Source organism: Astyanax mexicanus, chromosome 3, assembly GCF_023375975.1.
Source record: "Astyanax mexicanus isolate ESR-SI-001 chromosome 3, AstMex3_surface, whole genome shotgun sequence".
Lineage (NCBI taxonomy): Eukaryota > Metazoa > Chordata > Actinopteri > Characiformes > Acestrorhamphidae > Astyanax > Astyanax mexicanus.
The window spans coordinates 32,413,937-32,432,500 of NC_064410.1; the positions used below are offsets into that span (position 1 = coordinate 32,413,937).

General features: G+C 38.2%; 1 protein-coding gene across 1 annotated transcript in view; it reads right to left on the reverse strand.

The window, feature by feature from the left end:
• Positions 1-1,550: 1,550 nt before the first annotated feature.
• LOC103039109 (TANK-binding kinase 1-binding protein 1) overlaps positions 1,551-18,564 on the reverse strand; it is a 24,517-nt gene continuing 7,503 nt past the window's right edge. Inside the window, exons 2-10 of the mRNA XM_007230780.4 lie at positions 11,544-11,808; positions 10,974-11,102; positions 10,266-10,370; positions 8,534-8,729; positions 7,817-8,016; positions 7,264-7,325; positions 6,191-6,312; positions 5,085-5,683; positions 1,551-3,802 (exon numbers count right to left, since the gene is read on the reverse strand). Coding sequence (XP_007230842.3) covers positions 3,674-3,802; positions 5,085-5,683; positions 6,191-6,312; positions 7,264-7,325; positions 7,817-8,016; positions 8,534-8,729; positions 10,266-10,370; positions 10,974-11,102; positions 11,544-11,798 — 1,797 coding nt within the window. The 5' untranslated portion in view covers positions 11,799-11,808 and the 3' untranslated portion in view covers positions 1,551-3,673. The remainder of the gene's footprint in view (positions 3,803-5,084; positions 5,684-6,190; positions 6,313-7,263; positions 7,326-7,816; positions 8,017-8,533; positions 8,730-10,265; positions 10,371-10,973; positions 11,103-11,543; positions 11,809-18,564) is intronic.

Sequence of the window (18,564 nt, forward strand, 5' to 3'; positions counted from 1 at the left end):
ATTTAATATTTTAGTATTGTATACTAATTAATGTAGTATTAGGCAATTCAGATTAAGCCCATTTATATTACAATATATGTATTTATGTTTAAGTTTTAAATTATTTGTTTCTAATTCCAATGAAACAATTTAAAGGGGACACATTTAATACCTTCGTTAAAATCCCCATGACTTTCTCTGTCTTTAGGTAAGTATAAAAAAAAAATCACAATATCTCAATATAGAGTTTGAAAATGTATTTAATTTTATTATTGTTATGAACTAATAATATACTCAATTCTAACGTTCCAAAAATGCAATTAAATCCCCTCTTTAGATCAGTTTACCCTGAGGATTCATTGCATTTTCATAGAGCTAAAAAACCTACCTGATTAAAAAAAAATTTACAGACCCTGGATGCAGTCAATCAGCCGAAACATGTTGGGTATCTGATGTGTGCTTCTTTAGTGTACAATAAAATACACTAGGCTAATGTTTCTAACAAACACTGGTCTTAGGCTGTCACCAAACTCATCTCCATCAATGCACTACCATGATCTCATTTAGTTGCTTCAAACATCTTGTCAAAAAGCTGTGTAATCTTTCAAACTGGGTAAGAGCTGAGGAAAAGATTTGGTTCAGCTCTGTGGAGAAGTTCATATTTGTGTTTATAGGTAGTTTGAGAGAGATGTATAGAGAGTTTGGTGTGTGTTTCTAGAGATGAGGTCAGTCTAATCCTGCAATCTATTTTCCTGATATTGTCACACCCCAGCTGACTGAATCCAGTTAAACATTCAGATAAAGCTCTCAATGTTAGCAATGTTCAGGTTAGCATAACTAATGATAGCAGTTGATAACTCATTATGCAGCAAGGAAACATGTCCACAGATACAAGTCGTACATTACTGTGTTTATGACTGATTTAATGAGAAATCTGAACTGTAGAAGTGAAGAAATTGGCAAACAGAACACTGAATAAAGCCCTATCCAGACAGGATTAGTGAGTCAGGGGGGCCTGGGCTAATTTTCTCTTTTATGGGGGTCCACTGAGAAAATTACAGGCAGAATTACCTACTCTTTTTCGCTGAACTCCGTGGTCCTTCTGTAATTTTAGTGCCGTTTGGACGCACATCCCTGGATTTCGTATTGTGTTTAATAAAATAGCTATTTGTCCACTGCCACATACTGTAATTATACTTTGGGCGTGCATTTCCACAAAGATCCACGTAAACACAACAGCGAGTGGAAATGGAGGAGCTACTGAACGCGATTTCATGTGACCAAGAAAGCCTAAAGATTCACTGATCCTCCTGTTTTTTAAATGCAGTCCAGATACAAGAGTTTTATCATTGAGTAGAAGTGTAAAATCCCGGATAGGGTTTTAGTCCAGTAATTGTTTGCTATATAAGCCTAGCACCTTCTCTTATAAACTACAAACACACGCATCAGACATCACACATAATGAGTGACAATTGTCAACCATATATATATATATATATATATATTTATATATATATATATATATATATATATATATATATATATATATATATTTGCCAAACTACTTATTTAAGTTTGGATTTTTAATAAATAACAGCAGGGACAAAAGCAAAGTGCAGAGCATGAAGAGTTTGGACTGACACCAGCCCTCACATTTTCATATTACAGTGCTAAAAGTATGGCTTCGTTCATCTAGCAAAAAACCTTTCTAAGCTTTTGCTTTTTTTTTCTTTAAAAGCAAACATTCTCTACAATTTATATTTTCCAAAATAGTGAGGAACAGAATAAATTCTAAAGTTCTACATGCACAGAAAACTCATCCAGAATGTCTGAATGCCCTTTAAGACATAAAAGGACAAACTGTACAAACATTAAACAAATCCAAACAGGTTCGGAAGACTATGGAGATCTATGGAAAGTTTACCTAAGCTACTGTTGCTCTTACTAAAGGGTCCTGCCTAACAACTAAAGCAATATACAGCACAGAACAATAGCTATTCACACAAGTCTGGAGTAATCCTCACCGTTATTGTGGGTCTGCAGAGAGGAGCTTCATAATGAACAAAAACGGCTTGTTAAAAATGTCTGAATGGTGGCAGGACTCGAAGATTTGTGTGGTAGTAGAGCTGGAAGAATCGAGTGGTCATTTTCACTGCACTGGACTGATGAAGTTACTGTAAACTGTCATCTATTTCATTTCTTAGAAGTCTGAGTCTTTTATGGTAAATAATTATTAGAATTAAGACTAAGATGGATTTTCTACAGTTTTTATGCTTTGTGTATAATGAACATGGATTTCACAGTTTCTGCAGATTCTATGATCTTCAAATTAATATTATTGGAACTACAGTTTAAATGTTTGGTGCCACTTGTCATATTAGTAAATTAACATATACAGTATATGTAAAATAAAATATGTACAAATTTTACAGTATTGTTTGTGGCACATTTTAAGCACATATTGTTCTAGAGGGACATTTGTTCATTTGTAAAATTGAAGTAGGTGAAAAAAAATCTAGATTGCCTGAAATACTTACATGTAGACATTTTGACAGCATTTTGACTGTCACAGCACCGGACTGTAATAACCCTGTTCCATCATTACAATCAGGCTGACACACACACACAGCTGAAAGATAGTGAGCTGTGTTTAAGATTAACGGTAGGTATTGCTCTATTTCTAAAGAATGAAAGAATAGAAAGAAGGAAAAATATATAAACAAAAGGTCTGGATAAACCACATTAAAAACTGAAGTGGCTTTCTACTAGAGACGAAACTGTTAGGCATGTAATTATCTGGCATATCTTGTTCATTAGGATTTTTTTCTTAATTATGTAGCAAACAATGCACTGCTACTTATGTAGCTAATTCAACTATAAGTATAACGCTAATGTTAGAAACTGGCTTCAGAAGAGGACCTCCCAAGACCCAGGCTTTAGCTTGTTGTGCATGTATACATTTTCTTAGTTCTTTAGGATTAGTAGGACATAAGTATAAAGACTAAAATTTGTCTTTTAACAGGAAGTTGTTTTTGCTAAATAATTACCCATACCATTTTTAATCGACTGAGTTTAATGCCATGTGACCACTAGATGGTACAGGCCGTGTCTCCATATGAGCCCATTGTAGGAATAGTATATGGTAACCACATAAAAAAAAAAAACCTCTGGTTCAGAGTATGTATTGTGGATATCGGAGTATTTGATATCTATACTACATACATCATATTTAAAAAAAAGTATTAGTAATTAGTTGGGATTCCAACACTATTTTCTATAAAACCATATACTCCAACATCATTCTGAATATTAATGTCATCAGAACTTAATTTTAGATGTTCAGCAGTTTCCTTGTCATGTTAAAATCATCTACGGTCATGATTTTCTACACCTGGCTCTTCTAAAAAATTCCTCTGGTTCTACAGATGATCTGATAGATATTAAGATGTTGATCAGGACAAGCAGATTAGAATATTTTGACAAACTAAATGGGTTTCATATAATTGACAATACTGGTTCCAGAGATTTGAACTGTAGTGCATGTGAGAGTTTTGTAGATCACACAATCTGCACAGTGGCAGTATTACGTCTGGTCAGATTTGACCACTGTGGTTCAGCTTGTACTGTTCAGATTGCTGTCTGTCACCTGTAGGAACGGTTTTATTGTGCGGCTTTGCTTTAAGTGGCTAGTTGTTCAGATTTTGCTGTTTTCTAGGTGAGAGTCAATGTGTTTGATTAGAGCATCTTCAGGATAGCCAGTGGGAAATGTCAGCTGGCAGAGTGGGCAGCTTCGAGAATCATTCTCCTCTGATTCCATCCACAGCTGAAACAAGAAAAAGGTATAAGATTAATAACACTTTTTTCAGATGCAGATGCAAAAAAACTTCAGATGCAAAGTAATGAACAAATATGAATAATAAATATTATTTTGTGAATTGTTTAAAATCTTTCTGAAAGACAACTGCTCATAGTTTTGTAGATGTATAGTGTTTTTCCTGTTGTATCATAGCAGACAGGTGACATCACAACCATGATCAGGTCAAAGTAGACTGTTTTTGCATCTAAGGCTTCCTTCACACAGCAAGTAAAAGTGGCTTAAATACAATTTTCTGACCAAATCTGGTGTTTACTTTAGGCTGTTCACACGATCTCTACCTCTTTGATACAAGCCTTCTAATATTATTGGAACGAAGAGATCTGTCTAAATAAGTTCTGTTATCTTGTTTTTCTGCCACTGAAGTCCCAAATTCACTGCTGCTGTCCGCTTTCTTATCTACTCGTGTTTTTTTTTCTCTTTGACGCAAAAGTTGCAGGAATTCCATTCAGAGAGAGTCACATTGTCACAAGTCAGATATGTATCAGATTTTAATACCACATACTGAACTAGCTCAAATAACTATTAAAAATGTCAGATTCAATGCATTTTTACGATTAGTACAGTCACACAAATGAAACTAGTGTCACATATAACGTAAAAGAATTGGATTTTTACCTGCTGTGTGAACATAGCCTTAATTACACACTACATCACACTCTTAAGTCATTGTATAATGATTTTAGGCATACAGTTAACACCATGCTAATTAGTAGGGTATGAGCTTCTATGCTTCATTTTTTATTGAGAAAAAAAAATTATATAAACAAACATCACCACATACAATAAGCTGAATTACACATATGTATACACACATAGAGTACATGCACATATCAAAAAAAGAAACCCTGACATTTTAGCATGAAATGAAGCCTATCACTCCAGCATATCATTCAGTTCTGATACCAATCTACTGATTGATGGAGACTAAATCCCCATTAAAAAAATAAGGAACACTTTTTTCGCTACAATCAAACATGACCTAGAAACGAACCTGAGTGTGTGCAATTGTTTCAGGTGTGTTTAAACACTTGAGCCTGTGTGTTAGGGAAGCTTGTATGAGCTTCTATTACTTACACTTACTTTCTGTTACTAATGGCTTCAGTTTTAATACTAAGGAACCAAACATTCTTAAATGACTGGCTTTATTTGAGTTGAGAAGTAATTTACCTTTTTGAACTTTACAACATTTACCACACGCACAAAACATCTAACATATATAATTTCTTACTTTGATTGACGGCCAGGATTGAGCGTGCTCTGCGCTCAGGTAGCCCTGTAAGGGGCAGGACAGTGTGCTCGGAGTATCAGGGGCAGGAAAAGGTGGGTGAGGGGGCATCACCCCCAGCGTCCTGGGCGGGCTGTGGGTGGGGCTGTGGACGGGACTGTGGGCGGAGCTTGTACTCGGCCACTCCTCTTCCTCGTCCTCTGAAGACTGCGGGGGTGTGACCAGTGGGGCGGGGTCAGGCAGCTGCTCCTGAACGCACAGGTGATGCACATTCCGCACAGGTGAGGCACAGGGGATGCTTCGCGTTGCGCTGTGGGCAGATGCTGGGCGGGGCCCAATGGACAGTGCCCCTTTCTGCTGCCTCAGGTAGCCGTCGCCTGCTGGCCGGTGCTTGGGCAGAGTGGATGCTGGGTAACACAGGGTACGGAGAGAGCCCTGGTGGGGCGTGGAGGGGTCAGTGATTTCAGAGAAGCTCCTGCGGCCCTGGAAGCACGCCCGGAGATGGTTGGTGGATGTGCGGGCTGAGAAAGAGGCTGGACCGGATGAAGCGGAGAGGGGGGAGGAGGGAGAGTGGTGCTGGGGTGTTGCAGAATGCCTTAGTACTGTGGACAAAACAAAAACTATTCGTCAGTGTTTGTACAAGCTGACTGTGTGTGCATTTGATCACTATTGATAACAGTGAATGCACCTGAAAGTGGCTAAAAATAACTAAAATTAAGGGGTGTCCACAAACCTTCAGACATATAGTTTATCGTTGGAGCAGAGTGTCTTATATCTGCTTCTGCTGACCCACATCAAATTCAGTTTTAAGGAAAAAGGTATGTTAGGCCAAAAATATCCACTAGAGGTCACTGAATCTTTCAGTAATATGCCTTTTCAGTTCTCATCAGTAAATTACTCCACACATCTGAATTGTTTTTGGTGGAATTGTGATAGGTATGCATTAATTTTTTTGTATATTATAGTTTTATACGCTGTGATAGATGGAATTCTATAAGTTGTATATATTATTGCCCCAAACTTAAAAATATATTAAAATATTTAATTATTTTTGCTTGTTCAGGTGGTTAAATGGTTTAAGGTAAGAAAGTTAAACAGAACAGGATTACCGGGGCTTTTCTGCTCAGGATGTTTTCGTTTCTGTCTCAGGATCTCACTCTGTTCAGCAGTCAAGCTACGAATTCTGCTCAGTTCCTCCATCAGCTCTGTATAGGCTAAAGCCAGATTAACCCTGAGAGAGAAAACACAGCTCTTATACCAGACGAAAGACAAGCATGTAACACAACCCTTACAAATTACCATATTTTTCACGCTGTAAAGCTCACTTAAAATCCTTTAATTTCCCCCAAAATCGTCAGTGCGCCTTATAATCCCGTGTGCCTTATGTATGATTTCTACAAGTCAGGTTGTAAAAAAACAGTAAAGCCACTCCGCTAACGTGCAGCATTATACAGGTGTTTCAGATTAGTTCTCCAACAGAATTAGCATTGTATTGAATATTATCGGCCTGAAGCCTGCTGATAACCCCTGCTAGCACTGCTGGAGCAGCATTATCAGCTAACCACGCTGAGCACTAGCTCTTTGGCCATTCAGATATGATTATTATCGGCCTGTAGTCTGCACGTTTACCGTGTTAAAACAAGCTATGTGGGACAAACCGCTAGCACCGATAGCACCATGGCTTCCTCATTGTAGTGCTGTTGAAAAACTATAATTATAAGCTTAGTGTAGATAAACCGAAGCACTTTACTCATTCAAATAAACAGTTTTCATAGGAGAAATCTGTGTATATTAACATCCAGCACTCGTTTGACTTATCTGACTCATGTGAAAGTTTTTTTTTTTTTAAGTATTACAGTTTTGTTTACTTAACCTAGCTTAGCTTTACAGGTCTTGCCACCCAGCGGTGAGAACTGCTGAATTTAGAAGAAAAACATGGTAACACCCCTTTTCCTACTACTAGTTACTAGTGTCTCACAAAATGCGATTTATAATCTGATGTGCCTTATGTAAGACAATAGGCCAGAAAATATACGTTTATTGATAGTGTGTCTTATAGTGCAAAAAATACGGTAAAATGTTTTCCTAGCAATTAACAGATAAGCTGAATCGGTTGTGCAAGCGTGCTGAATTAGGCTCAATTAAAGGAGAATTATATTTTAATTTCCGATCTTTCACTCACTGTTCATCTCCTGCTTTCTGGATCCATTCCATATTACAGTGATCACAGGGGGTGTCCAATTCCTGCAATATAGAAAAAGATTCTTAATCAATAGAGTGTAAAATAATTTACTGTAGGACAGTTATTCCAAATTCTACTTGAGTCCATTATTCAGGCACCTGCAGTGCTCAGGTGTTTTTGGTTCCTAAATAGGATAAGGCAGCGGAATAAAAAGCTCTAATTTCTTGAGTTTTACTGAAATATAGCCACCAGTGGGACAACCTACATTATTCAGTCAGGATTTAGTGGGTTACATAAAAACTTCTGTAGCAATACCAATTACTTTGAGATAAATCTTTCACATTCACCTTCATACTAAAAAAGTTTTGTCCAAACTACTATCAAAGACACCGAACTCCTAAGGCTTAAAGGTGAAATTATCACTAATTAGAATAATTATGAGCGCTGACATCACAACAGGTAGAGAAAAAGTGTGTCCTTTTTGGCTATATCCCAAAACAGGCACTGTCACAAATACTGTCACAAATATGTATACATGAATAAGTATGAGTACCTGTCTTTGGTTCTCCTGCAAGTGACTGATTTCGTCCTGTAGCCGCTGAAGCTTTGTCTTTAGCTCTGCCTCTCTCTGCCACGCCCCCTGTGCCTCATGCCATGCCCCCTCCAGCTCTGCCTCGAGGCGCTGCACCTTCAGGTCAGTAAGTGTATCCAGGCTGCGGGAACTCTGCAGGGTCGGACCAGGACAGTCCAATGCTGAAACACGGGAGAAAAAGGCTTTAGAATCAAAATCAAAATCATACATGGATCTGAAATTAGAAGCAACCATAATTAGTAACAAAATAAAACAAACATTTAAATGTAAAAAAGAAATGAAAATTGAAATACACTTTGCTTTCCTAAATTCATGAGAATTACAGTGGTGGCTCAGTGGTTAGAACACCAGACCATCAATGACAAGGTTGTGGGTTTGATACCTGGGTTTGTTGGGCCACCAATGTTGGGCCCTTGAGTGGGCACCACGGTGATGGCTGTCTCTTACATGTGCTCTTACAAAATCACTGTTTGTATCTTCTAAGTATTTTTACTAGTGTGTATGTGTGTGTTCACTGCACAGATGGGTTAAATTCCATCTGAGACCAGAAAAATTATGGTGTGTATGGATGTCTTTACTTGTCAACATGTGTTACTCACTTTCTTTAAGCTTTATGCATAAAAAGCACTACATAAGTTATGTATTTTAATAGTGATTATTACGCAGGTGCAGTTTTACCACAAGGAACGTCCAGGCTGTTGTGGAGATGGAGGAGGTGTGTGTCTTTGCTGCGTGGATGTGGATGTGAGTGTGGGTGTGTTTTTTCTCTCCCGCTGCCCAGTCTGGAGCTTTTCCTCTGCAGGAGCGTTTCTCTCTGTCTCAGAGCCGACTCTAAACCATGGATTCTCTTCACATGCTGCTCTGCCAGGGTCGTCTACACACACACACACACACATACAGACTAAAATCAGATCCCCCAAGATGATTCTCTAATCTTGTTCTACTTTAGTTGTGGTCAGTCTATTGCAACAGTTCTGAATCCTGCAGGTTGCTTTCTCCACTATATTATTTTCTTCGGCATTGTTCTCCTGGGAAACCTTGGGTCCTGGCATTGATGCATGTATGCTCTGACACATAAAGCCTACCTAACCCTGTTGCAGACCAAGTACATTACTTTATTGCAACAGCATGCCGCTAACAGCTGTGGCCTCTTTCAGCAGGATAATGCTCTCTGACACACTGCAAAAACTGTGCAGGAATGAAATTAACAAAAAAAAAAAAAAGATTTTGATTTGACCTCCAAATTGATCAAAGCATCTGTGTGGAATGCAGACCAAATCTGATCCACGTTGCAACATACAGGATTTGGTGGTAGATACCACAGCATAATGGCATGCAACGATTGATATGAGATTTTTGTTTATATAAATTATTTCTAATTTTATCCAGTGTTTCTCCAATTTGGAAGGCCACTTACCCCACCCATTTATTACAACTCCTCCTGTCATATGCCTACTCCGATATGATCTTAGCCACCGTTTTTTTTCCCCAACTGGGAACAGCATCACTTTGTAGTCAGTATGCCCTAAGAAAAGCACAGCACACCAGCTGTGATACATCAGCTAACAGACGACTGTGCCGGCCAGCATCACACTAGGGATTCATGGGGAGAGAAGAGAGAGTGCCCTCAGCCCACCTCTTAGAGAGCAATGCCAATTGTGCTCTCTCAGACTCCCGCTGCTGATGCCTGTGATCCGAATTTGAACTGATGGTTTGGGATTTTTTTTTCTGAGAATTTGTAGCCTGCTGTCATGTTGCCACTCATATTATGCATGAAGCCATGCCTTTGTCTTTCTCTGACAGAAAGGCAAGAAATTCTTTGAACAGACTTGACATTAAACAGCTTATACACCCACAGCATCTGCTAGGATCCTGTTTTCTCAACACATAAAAAATGCAGATTAAAAAGGCGTGGCTTAGTGAGAAGTAGGCAGGACAGTAAGTAGCCAGTTATGGAGATGATTGACAGCCTTGGCTGAAGCAAATTTATCTGTGTTACATGATAAATTGTAGTCAAACCAACAGAACTCAACATGGTTCTTATCTGTGAAAATGTTTTTAGAGAAAAATAACTTTAGTGTTTTCCCACATCAACATTTTTAAATGTGTCAGAACTTACATACATTGTGGAGTGTAAACCTGACTTTTGCTAAAGAAAAAAATGTCTCCCACCTCATCAATTAGTTCTTATTTCAAAGCACAGAAACAAGCATAAAAAGTTTGAAACATGCGTTTCCCACAAGGTAGAGAGTAAGATTTTAAAAACCCCTTTCATTTCTGTCAGAGAGAAATCCAGCTCAGACCAAGAGCTTCTGATATGGGCAAGACACCAACTACAGAATGACGCATGATTTCAGAGGATTATTAATAAATGACTAAAGTGGCTGATCTGTCCACTGCTGCTTCTCACCATGTTGTCCAGCTCCTTTTGCACATTACTTTTCTCCAGATGGATCTTCTCATACGCTTTAATCACCTCCTCCAGATGCTCCTCATGGGCTTTACTCTTCTGCAACTGGGAGAGATCATCATTTCACGCATTTCATATTCAATAACCATCACGCTGAACAGGAGAAAACAGGCTATGCATTTGGTTACTGTTAATACCAGATAATAGCTTTTACATGCATTTTGCTTGGATTATTTGAGATGAACAAAAAAGTATTCAAAGATTCCACTTCTTTGAAATTGGTATCCATTTCTTCATATACAGAAATCAAACATAATACTGAACTAACCCTACAATGCAACCTTTTAGGGGTGTTTCCATACCTGTAGTTTGTTTCTCTGGTCAGAATCAGAATACATTTTATGAAAGTGTATTTAATGTGTATTTTTATAAAGTACATTAAATTGAAAATGTGCATTTAGTATTCTTTACTCAATTTGAACATACTTTTAATGCTCTTAAGTATACTTCCTTTTCACAAGGGGTGAATACACCCTATTTTTTATTTATTACACACACACAAGGCCCTTTCTCATATGGAAAGTAACCCACAACTTTTCCCGACCTTTACCCAGAGGTGCTAAGTGCGGAAACGCAAATGTCTGTATCTGTTGTACCGAACTGTACTGTACATATTCACACATAGACTCACACTAGTTCCTGTCGTACCTCTTGTGTGAGTGTACTGATGCGTTGCTGCAGGCTGCTGCTGGCCTCTGTGTGGATCACTTTGGTCTCTTTGGGTTCACATGAGCAGCACAGACTTCGCTCCTCTGCAAACTCACTGATCATCGGAAACTGAGGTAAACGCACACAAAAAACACAACACTGAATATTTATGATTGTTAAAATCTGGGATTGATAAAAGTCTAAATAGAGAAAAATTTACCCTGACCCTCTAGCAGTATTACAACCACAGAATAATCTACTCCATGGTGGTTGCTACAGCTTCTATGCAGTTCCAAGTGAGCAGTTGCCATGGTTGTTGGAGTAGTGTTTCTAAGTTAAATATGCTGTTCTTCTGATTGTATGGGTTTAGCTACAGTGTTGCAAAGGTTTCCCTAGGTAGTTTCTATGGTGTTTTGGATTGCTAAGATGCTGCTATGTGGTAGCTCTGTTTTTTTTGGTGTTGAATGGTGTGTTTGCTTTGTAATTTAAAGAAATTGCTAGAATGTTCCAAGGTGTCTGTTAGGTGTTCGGTGGTTTGTATAGAGATGTTAAAGTTTTTCTCCTTCTCACTTTAATCTCATAGTTCTTCAGTTTCCTCTTGATGCTGCTGTTCTCATGCTCCAGACTGGCTAGACGCATCTTGATGTCGTGGTATGCGGCAGCCAGGGCGAAATGTGATGCTGGATGCATGTCCACAGAAAGAGGGCAGGACGGCCATCTAATCCCACAGTTGTCTTCTTGCAGGTCTGCCCTCAGCTCTGCCCTCAGCTCCTCTCTGAAACCTGCTGTGAAATCCAGCTCACCCCTCAGAATCGACTCCATCATCAGGAGAAAGCTACAGACACACACATACACACAAACAGCTCCGGTCAAAACATCAGTAAAGAAGGAGTGTAGGGAAACATGTTAATGAGTACAAACTTTTGCCGAATAGCCCACCTCTATTCACTCCCAGCATTCCGAAATACAGCGATTCTTGGCAGAGATCCCAACAGGTTTAAAATGCTAGCGATAGGGGCATAGCATTGCCCATACACAGAAATATTTTTAAAACAAGGCACTGAGTGCGCAGGTAGTTTATTATTCTACAATCAGTTGAAATAAACTTCCAGAAGCTGAAATGTGTTCAGGCTGTAACCTCTTATAAGAACAAGCTGAGAACTTACTTGTGCTTTCCACAGTTTGACTTACTTAGAACTTTATTTCTTGTTTTTTTTTCTTAGTTTTTATTACTTTTTATTATTTTAATTATAATGTCTTGTAACTTTCTTTTAAACTTTTTTCTGTATTATGTCTTATGTATTTCTTACATTTCAGTGTTATTCATTTTAATTCAGTTTTAAATGTCATATTTTGTATACATTTTTTGCAGTTCTTTTAATCAATCTTTTAATTCTAATAAAAACTTTCTTCTAAACTTATGCTTTGATGCGTAAATATTTCTGTATAAAATTACCTTGTTAAATTGCCTGTAAAAATAATCTTGCCTTGCCTTAATGATGTAGTTCTCCGGGCGGCGCCATCTTGAAATTAAGTCACGATAATTTAACTGACAGGCACAAACGAACAAGTAGGATAGGGTAACAGATTGTACAATTAATTCTGTGGAAATGCATGAATTCCATCTGTTGCTGAAAATATCTGGTGACTTTGAGCTGGTTAGCGGTGTAAAAATAGTGATTTCTTTGCATGGACAATGCTATGCCCCTATTGCTAGTATTGTAAGCTTGTTGTTAGCTTCGCCAAAAATATCTGTATTTCAGAATGCTGGGAGTGAATGGAGGTGGGCTATTTGACAGAAGTCTGTACTCGTTATCATGTTTCACTACACAGCATGTCCATTTCACACTGGATTTTTTGAGATGGCCACAGGATGGAGCTTTGTGTTCCAGCAGTCTGTGATTAAAGCCGGACTATGGTTGCAGAAATGGTGGTTTAACGGTTAGCCTTTTAGCGGCTAGCTTGTAAGTGGCTAAGTTGTTAGCAGCTAGCTTGTTAGCGGTTAGCCCGTTAACGACTATTTGTTGTATTTGATTATTTTTAGTTTTAAATGATCTCAGAATTTGATGCTATAGTAGTAAACACAGGATTTTCCTGCCCCCGAATAATCAAAAGTAACAAAAGTATTCACAATTATTACTTAGGGAGAAGTATAGATACTAGGATTTAAAATATTTCTGTAGAAGTTGAAGTATCAACTCAAGCTTTTTACTCAAGAAAAAGTGTTAAAGGATTAAAAAAAAAAAAACTACTAAACATATAATACTAAATGTAATGTTAGGAATTAAATGCCTTTTACTTCAATAGTGCAAATATATTAAATAATTCCGTAATCGTTTCCAGGTTCAAGAAAACAAGAATGCTCAAAAAGGCGTAAATGACGATGACGATGACGATACAATGTTAGGCAGAACTGAGGGGCTCTGAGCAGTTTCCAGCACTGTATAAAACAGACGTGGACAATCACTTCTGTGGATGAGTTGTGAATACTGTTTTGAGTTTGTGAATGCATTCAGATGCTAGAGTACTTATAAGGGCTCCCAGATGTTTGCTAGGATTTAGGTAATAAGGTTCTGTAGTGTTGCTAAGGCATTCACAGGTAGGTGTTATGATTTTCCAGATGGTCACCAGGCCAGTCTCTAAGATATTTCAGGTGGTTGCTATGCTGGATGCGACTGCATTTCAGATTTTTGCTATGACTGTAATCAGTGGGAAAAGTGTTTTTGGGTTCTGTCAACTTTTGCCACGCTAGGTGGTACATAGGGGTTCTAAGCACCTCTGTTTACTAGCATCATATAACACACATTGGGTCGCTCATATGTTGGCCAAGTGTGTGGTGTCCTTGAATGGCATTTTAATCAATAAGTGCATATTGATGTTTTTTTTTTAATCAGAGTAATGAAATTGGATAACTGATATTTGTTATGTACCATAGTTTCTGATAAATCCATGTCACTTTTCAGCTTTAGTGTCAGATAACATGTATCTTACAAAACAGTAAAATCCATCTCAAATGAAACGGAATCATTCACAGATCTTCTAAATTCCAGCAGTCCAACATTCTGGACAGCAGAGCTTTTCAAACAAAACGGCTCAGCAACCAGAACAGTCAAAGCACCATCACAACTCCACACCCACACAGACCCATTGCCCAGCCACTTTATCAGAAACCCCTCCCTCGTAGCTCCACCTGGCTAGTGTGCAGTTAGAGACTGTAGCCCATCTGTTGATGCACAGCTTGCATTGATTATCCTCTAGTTTTTCACCAACGTTTAGTTTCTGACCACAGAAGACATCAACAGGAGATATCTTTTCTGGCGTTAAAAAATATTGTAAAACCACTGGCAACACTGCTACACTCGTACCTGCACAATGAATACTAGCATGAACACATGTCATAGAGGTATGATGGTAACCAACTGATTGTTTCATTACAAGAAGAGTGTATTTGTCACGCTTGTATGCTCTTCTTTCACCTCCTTTGTCCTGTTTCACTACAATTGCCACAATTCTGCATTGAAAAACTCTCAAATATGTCCACTCTACCAACCAGGACACATTACCAACCAGAAACCGTCCAAAGCTCATATGCTTAATATGATTCAGCATGGAATCATGAGTAGTTATCTCACCTGTTTCTATGTGTATATAAGCCTGTCAGTATGTCATGCACTTTGTGAGGTATAACATAACTTGTTAAGATATACCAAGCATTTCTCCCGTTTGTTTCTGTCTTGTCTGGTTATCGATCCCAGTTTGTCCTGGTTTTCTCGTCTGCTTCTGGTCCTTTTGGATTTGTTCACCTGTCTATTTTTGGGATCTACTGGTTTTAGACTGTCTGCTCGGTTTGTGTTTACAAGTCTGCTTACAATTTTCTGTTTTTGGTCCTGTTATTTCTGTTTATCTACTCACCCCATGACTTTAATTATTTTTATAATTAAGTGTCTGACCCATCTGTCAAGTGTGATGTAGTACTTTGCTGTAATATGCTGATAGCAGATATTAAGAAATCAGTGAGGAGTCAATGACAGTTGATTGAGTGGGGAAAATTTTGGAGGCACCAAGGGTTGGTGCTGTTAGCCTTAAGCCTTGAGGCAGGAGAGTTAAGGCTAGTGAGCACAAGGCATGTGGATTATTATTTATGGGACATTAGGCTTGGTCCTTCACAACAATTGTCCCTGCTCTAGTGGTGGCATCAGCTCCAGGACCAGTGATGCACAGCTAACTACCTGTGCATCAATTTCTGCAAAACACTGATTAACCATTCATTTATTTTATAAATTATAATTTTTTATGGTGTTGCTAAGAGAGATATTTGGTGTTGCTAAAGTTTTGCCAGGGTATACTAGGTGGTTGGTTTTGGCCACATAATGAGGCCTGCGGTAGAGTGAGGTAAAGTGACATAGATCTAGGTAAAGGACCACAGTGAAAGCACACACCAACATATTGCTTAGATCAGGAAAAGTTAGTGCAGCCAAGCAAAAAAAAACATTAAGGAGCTTTAACTAATCTACTTAATAATTTCCCATTTAATATAGATTTTGGGATATCCAACAGTGTTGTCGCACATCAGATCGTTTGTCCAAATCATACACCACAAGTTACAAAGGTATTTGCCAGAGTGGTATTTTAGGTGGTTGCTATGGTAAATCAGGTGAATAGGACAAAACATGTTGGCACCAATGCAATGGAAATGTGTTCTTTTGGAATTTTGGTGCTCAATCCAATAATCCTGAGATGAGTTAAGGAGTTGGGGATGAGGTTTGATGATGATCATAATAAAATCTTGAGCTCACTAATGCCCTTGTCAATGATTAAAATTAAATTCTCTCAGCAATGCTCCAAAATTTTTCCTTGCACAATAAAAAAGTTACGTCAACAAAAGCAGGAAAAACTCAGTTTTTAATACCCTTGAAACACAAGCAAGTGTCCCAATCCTTGAATATAAGCAGTATGCCTATATATGCTCTTTGAGAAAGACAATTTAATGCCTTACATTTGCCTTGCTGGCAGGGGAAGCTAGAAAACTAATCCGACAAACAAAATAGAACAAACACATCAAACACACATTCCTTCAACAGAGTGTATATGTCTATATTACAGTATGCTTTTACTGTACTGTGTGAGAGTTCAGCTGCGTTTGCTGTTCTCCCAGCCAGTAGAAGTCCATATGTTAACGTCCCACAGCTAATCCATATATTAATGCCCTCCGCCATCATACGCTCAGCTCCCACTGCCCTGCAGCGCTCTATGGCCTACAAGAATACAGGCCAGTATGACAAGAATACAGGATCCACCTAACTCTTTAATTACGTACATGATTTTAAAAGGGACCTGATAAAGAAAGCAATCTGCATAATTTGGTATAACATGCAGATTGTATTGTTCATACTGTTACTTTACTGCTTCTAATACTGTAATGTTGTTGATTCTGCTTTTGTTCACATATTTTTGCAGAATCAGTAAAAAGAAAGAGGATGCCCTCACTCTCATCATCACTGAACAGTACGTAAACCTTTGCTGTCCTCTGGTTTTAGGAGAACACTGAGGTAAATATCAGCATCTAATAGCAACAACAACTAAATCCTTTGTTCTCAAAGTGTCTGTAATTATTTTCTTTGAGCCAATATAAATTTCAATATAGTTGCCTTGGTGTTAATAAGTGGCTTCTATAATTTCCTGGTTTGTTGCTATTGGGCTGCTAGATGGTTCCTATTGTGTCCCAGATGGTAGCCAATATTAAGTAAAATTACTAATAGACTTATTTGAGTTGTGGAAAAATGCTTTTAACCCTGTCAGATTTAAATATGCTAAAGGCGTGGATGATGTGTCCATTTAATTTAGTGCACGGACACATTGCAATATGCAGCCCAGCAAACATGCCCACACTGGGCCAATGAGGGCCCAATGTGGGCCAACACATCGGCCCCGTATGGGCAGCCCACATCGGGCCATTGGGGATTTGCACATCGGTGCGGTATCGGCCCCACGCCATCGGCCCCATATGGGCAGCCCACATCGGGCCATTGGGGATTTGTACATCGGTGCGGTATCGGCCCCACGCCATCGGCCCCATATGGGCAGCCCACATCGGGCCATTGGGGACTTGCACGTTGGTGCGGTATCGGCCCCACGCCATCGGCCCCATATGGGCAGCCCACATCGGGCCATTGGGGATTTGCACATCGGTGCGGTATCGGCCCCACGCCATCGGCCCCATATGGGCAGCCCAAATCGGACCATTGGGGATTTGCACGTCGGTGCCGTATCGCCCCCATATGGGCAGCCCACTTAGGGCCAACGGAGATTTGCTCATCGGGACGGCACCAGCACCATGGCGTCGGCCCATTTCAGGCAGCCCACATTGGGCCAATGGAGATTTGCTCACCAGTATAGCGTCGGCCCCACGGCGTGGGCCCTTTTCAGGCAGCCCACATTTGGCCAGCGAAGATTTACTCCTCTATACAAAATCAACACCAAAGCATTGATTTGCAGAGCTCTAACACACACACACACACACACACACTGACTCATGCCCTCAGTGGAAAACCAATTGTGGCCCCAAATTTTTAGAACTGTGCAATATTGAACAGAGAACACTTTTCAAGGAAGAAAATTTAAAGCTGTGCTATTGGCACTTTGACATTTTTTGCAACTGGCTGTAAAACAATTAAATAAATAACACAATTTAAAGTGTATAGTAAATTAATTAATTTATTACAAAGTATCATGTATGAAATATAAACAACACACAACATTATTTAAGTAAATTACTTAATAATAAATCCCAAATTTATATTTTAGCATGTAGATAAACATGTACTGCATAAATATCTCCATTTGCAAAAACAGTATTTATAATAAACAGTATAATATAAATATCAAACATAATACAAAATAACAAAGAATTATACAACTTAAATTAATATATATATATCTATATATATATATATATATATATAAACATCAATAAAAACAGCAAATCATATTCTTGAATAAATACTTAAATGCACTAGACTGATGTAGTAGATGGAATAATAAACTGATACTATTATTGCTACTGGAACAAAGCCTCTGGGGTGGGTTTCCCGAAAACAGTCAACCTTAGCCAATAACAAATGACGTGAGTAAAGAATGAGCCAGTTCTGCGAGTGTTTCCCAAAGAGCTTCGCAACGTGAAAATTAACAAAGGAGGTTAAAGAACATCTTTGTTGACTCCTCCCCCGAAACAGCGCGCTCAATCGATCCACAAATATCGATTATTATGCAGTATTTATTCAGTATTACACCATAAAAATGTAAAAAAAGTGTTGTAATCATCAATATTATACATATTTTGAAATTTAAATTACAAAAGGATGTACTTTGGCATTAATAAAATACTCCTAAAGATACATATGACTAAATAAATAAGTCATATGTTTATATATAAATGTTTAATAAAAATTAAACTTTTTTTACTTTTTAAAACTATTATTGTTAATATATATATATTATATTAATAGATATTGTACTAATATTATTAATAGTAATATTGATAATATTAATTTATTATTATTATAATTATTAATAATATAAAAATAATATAATA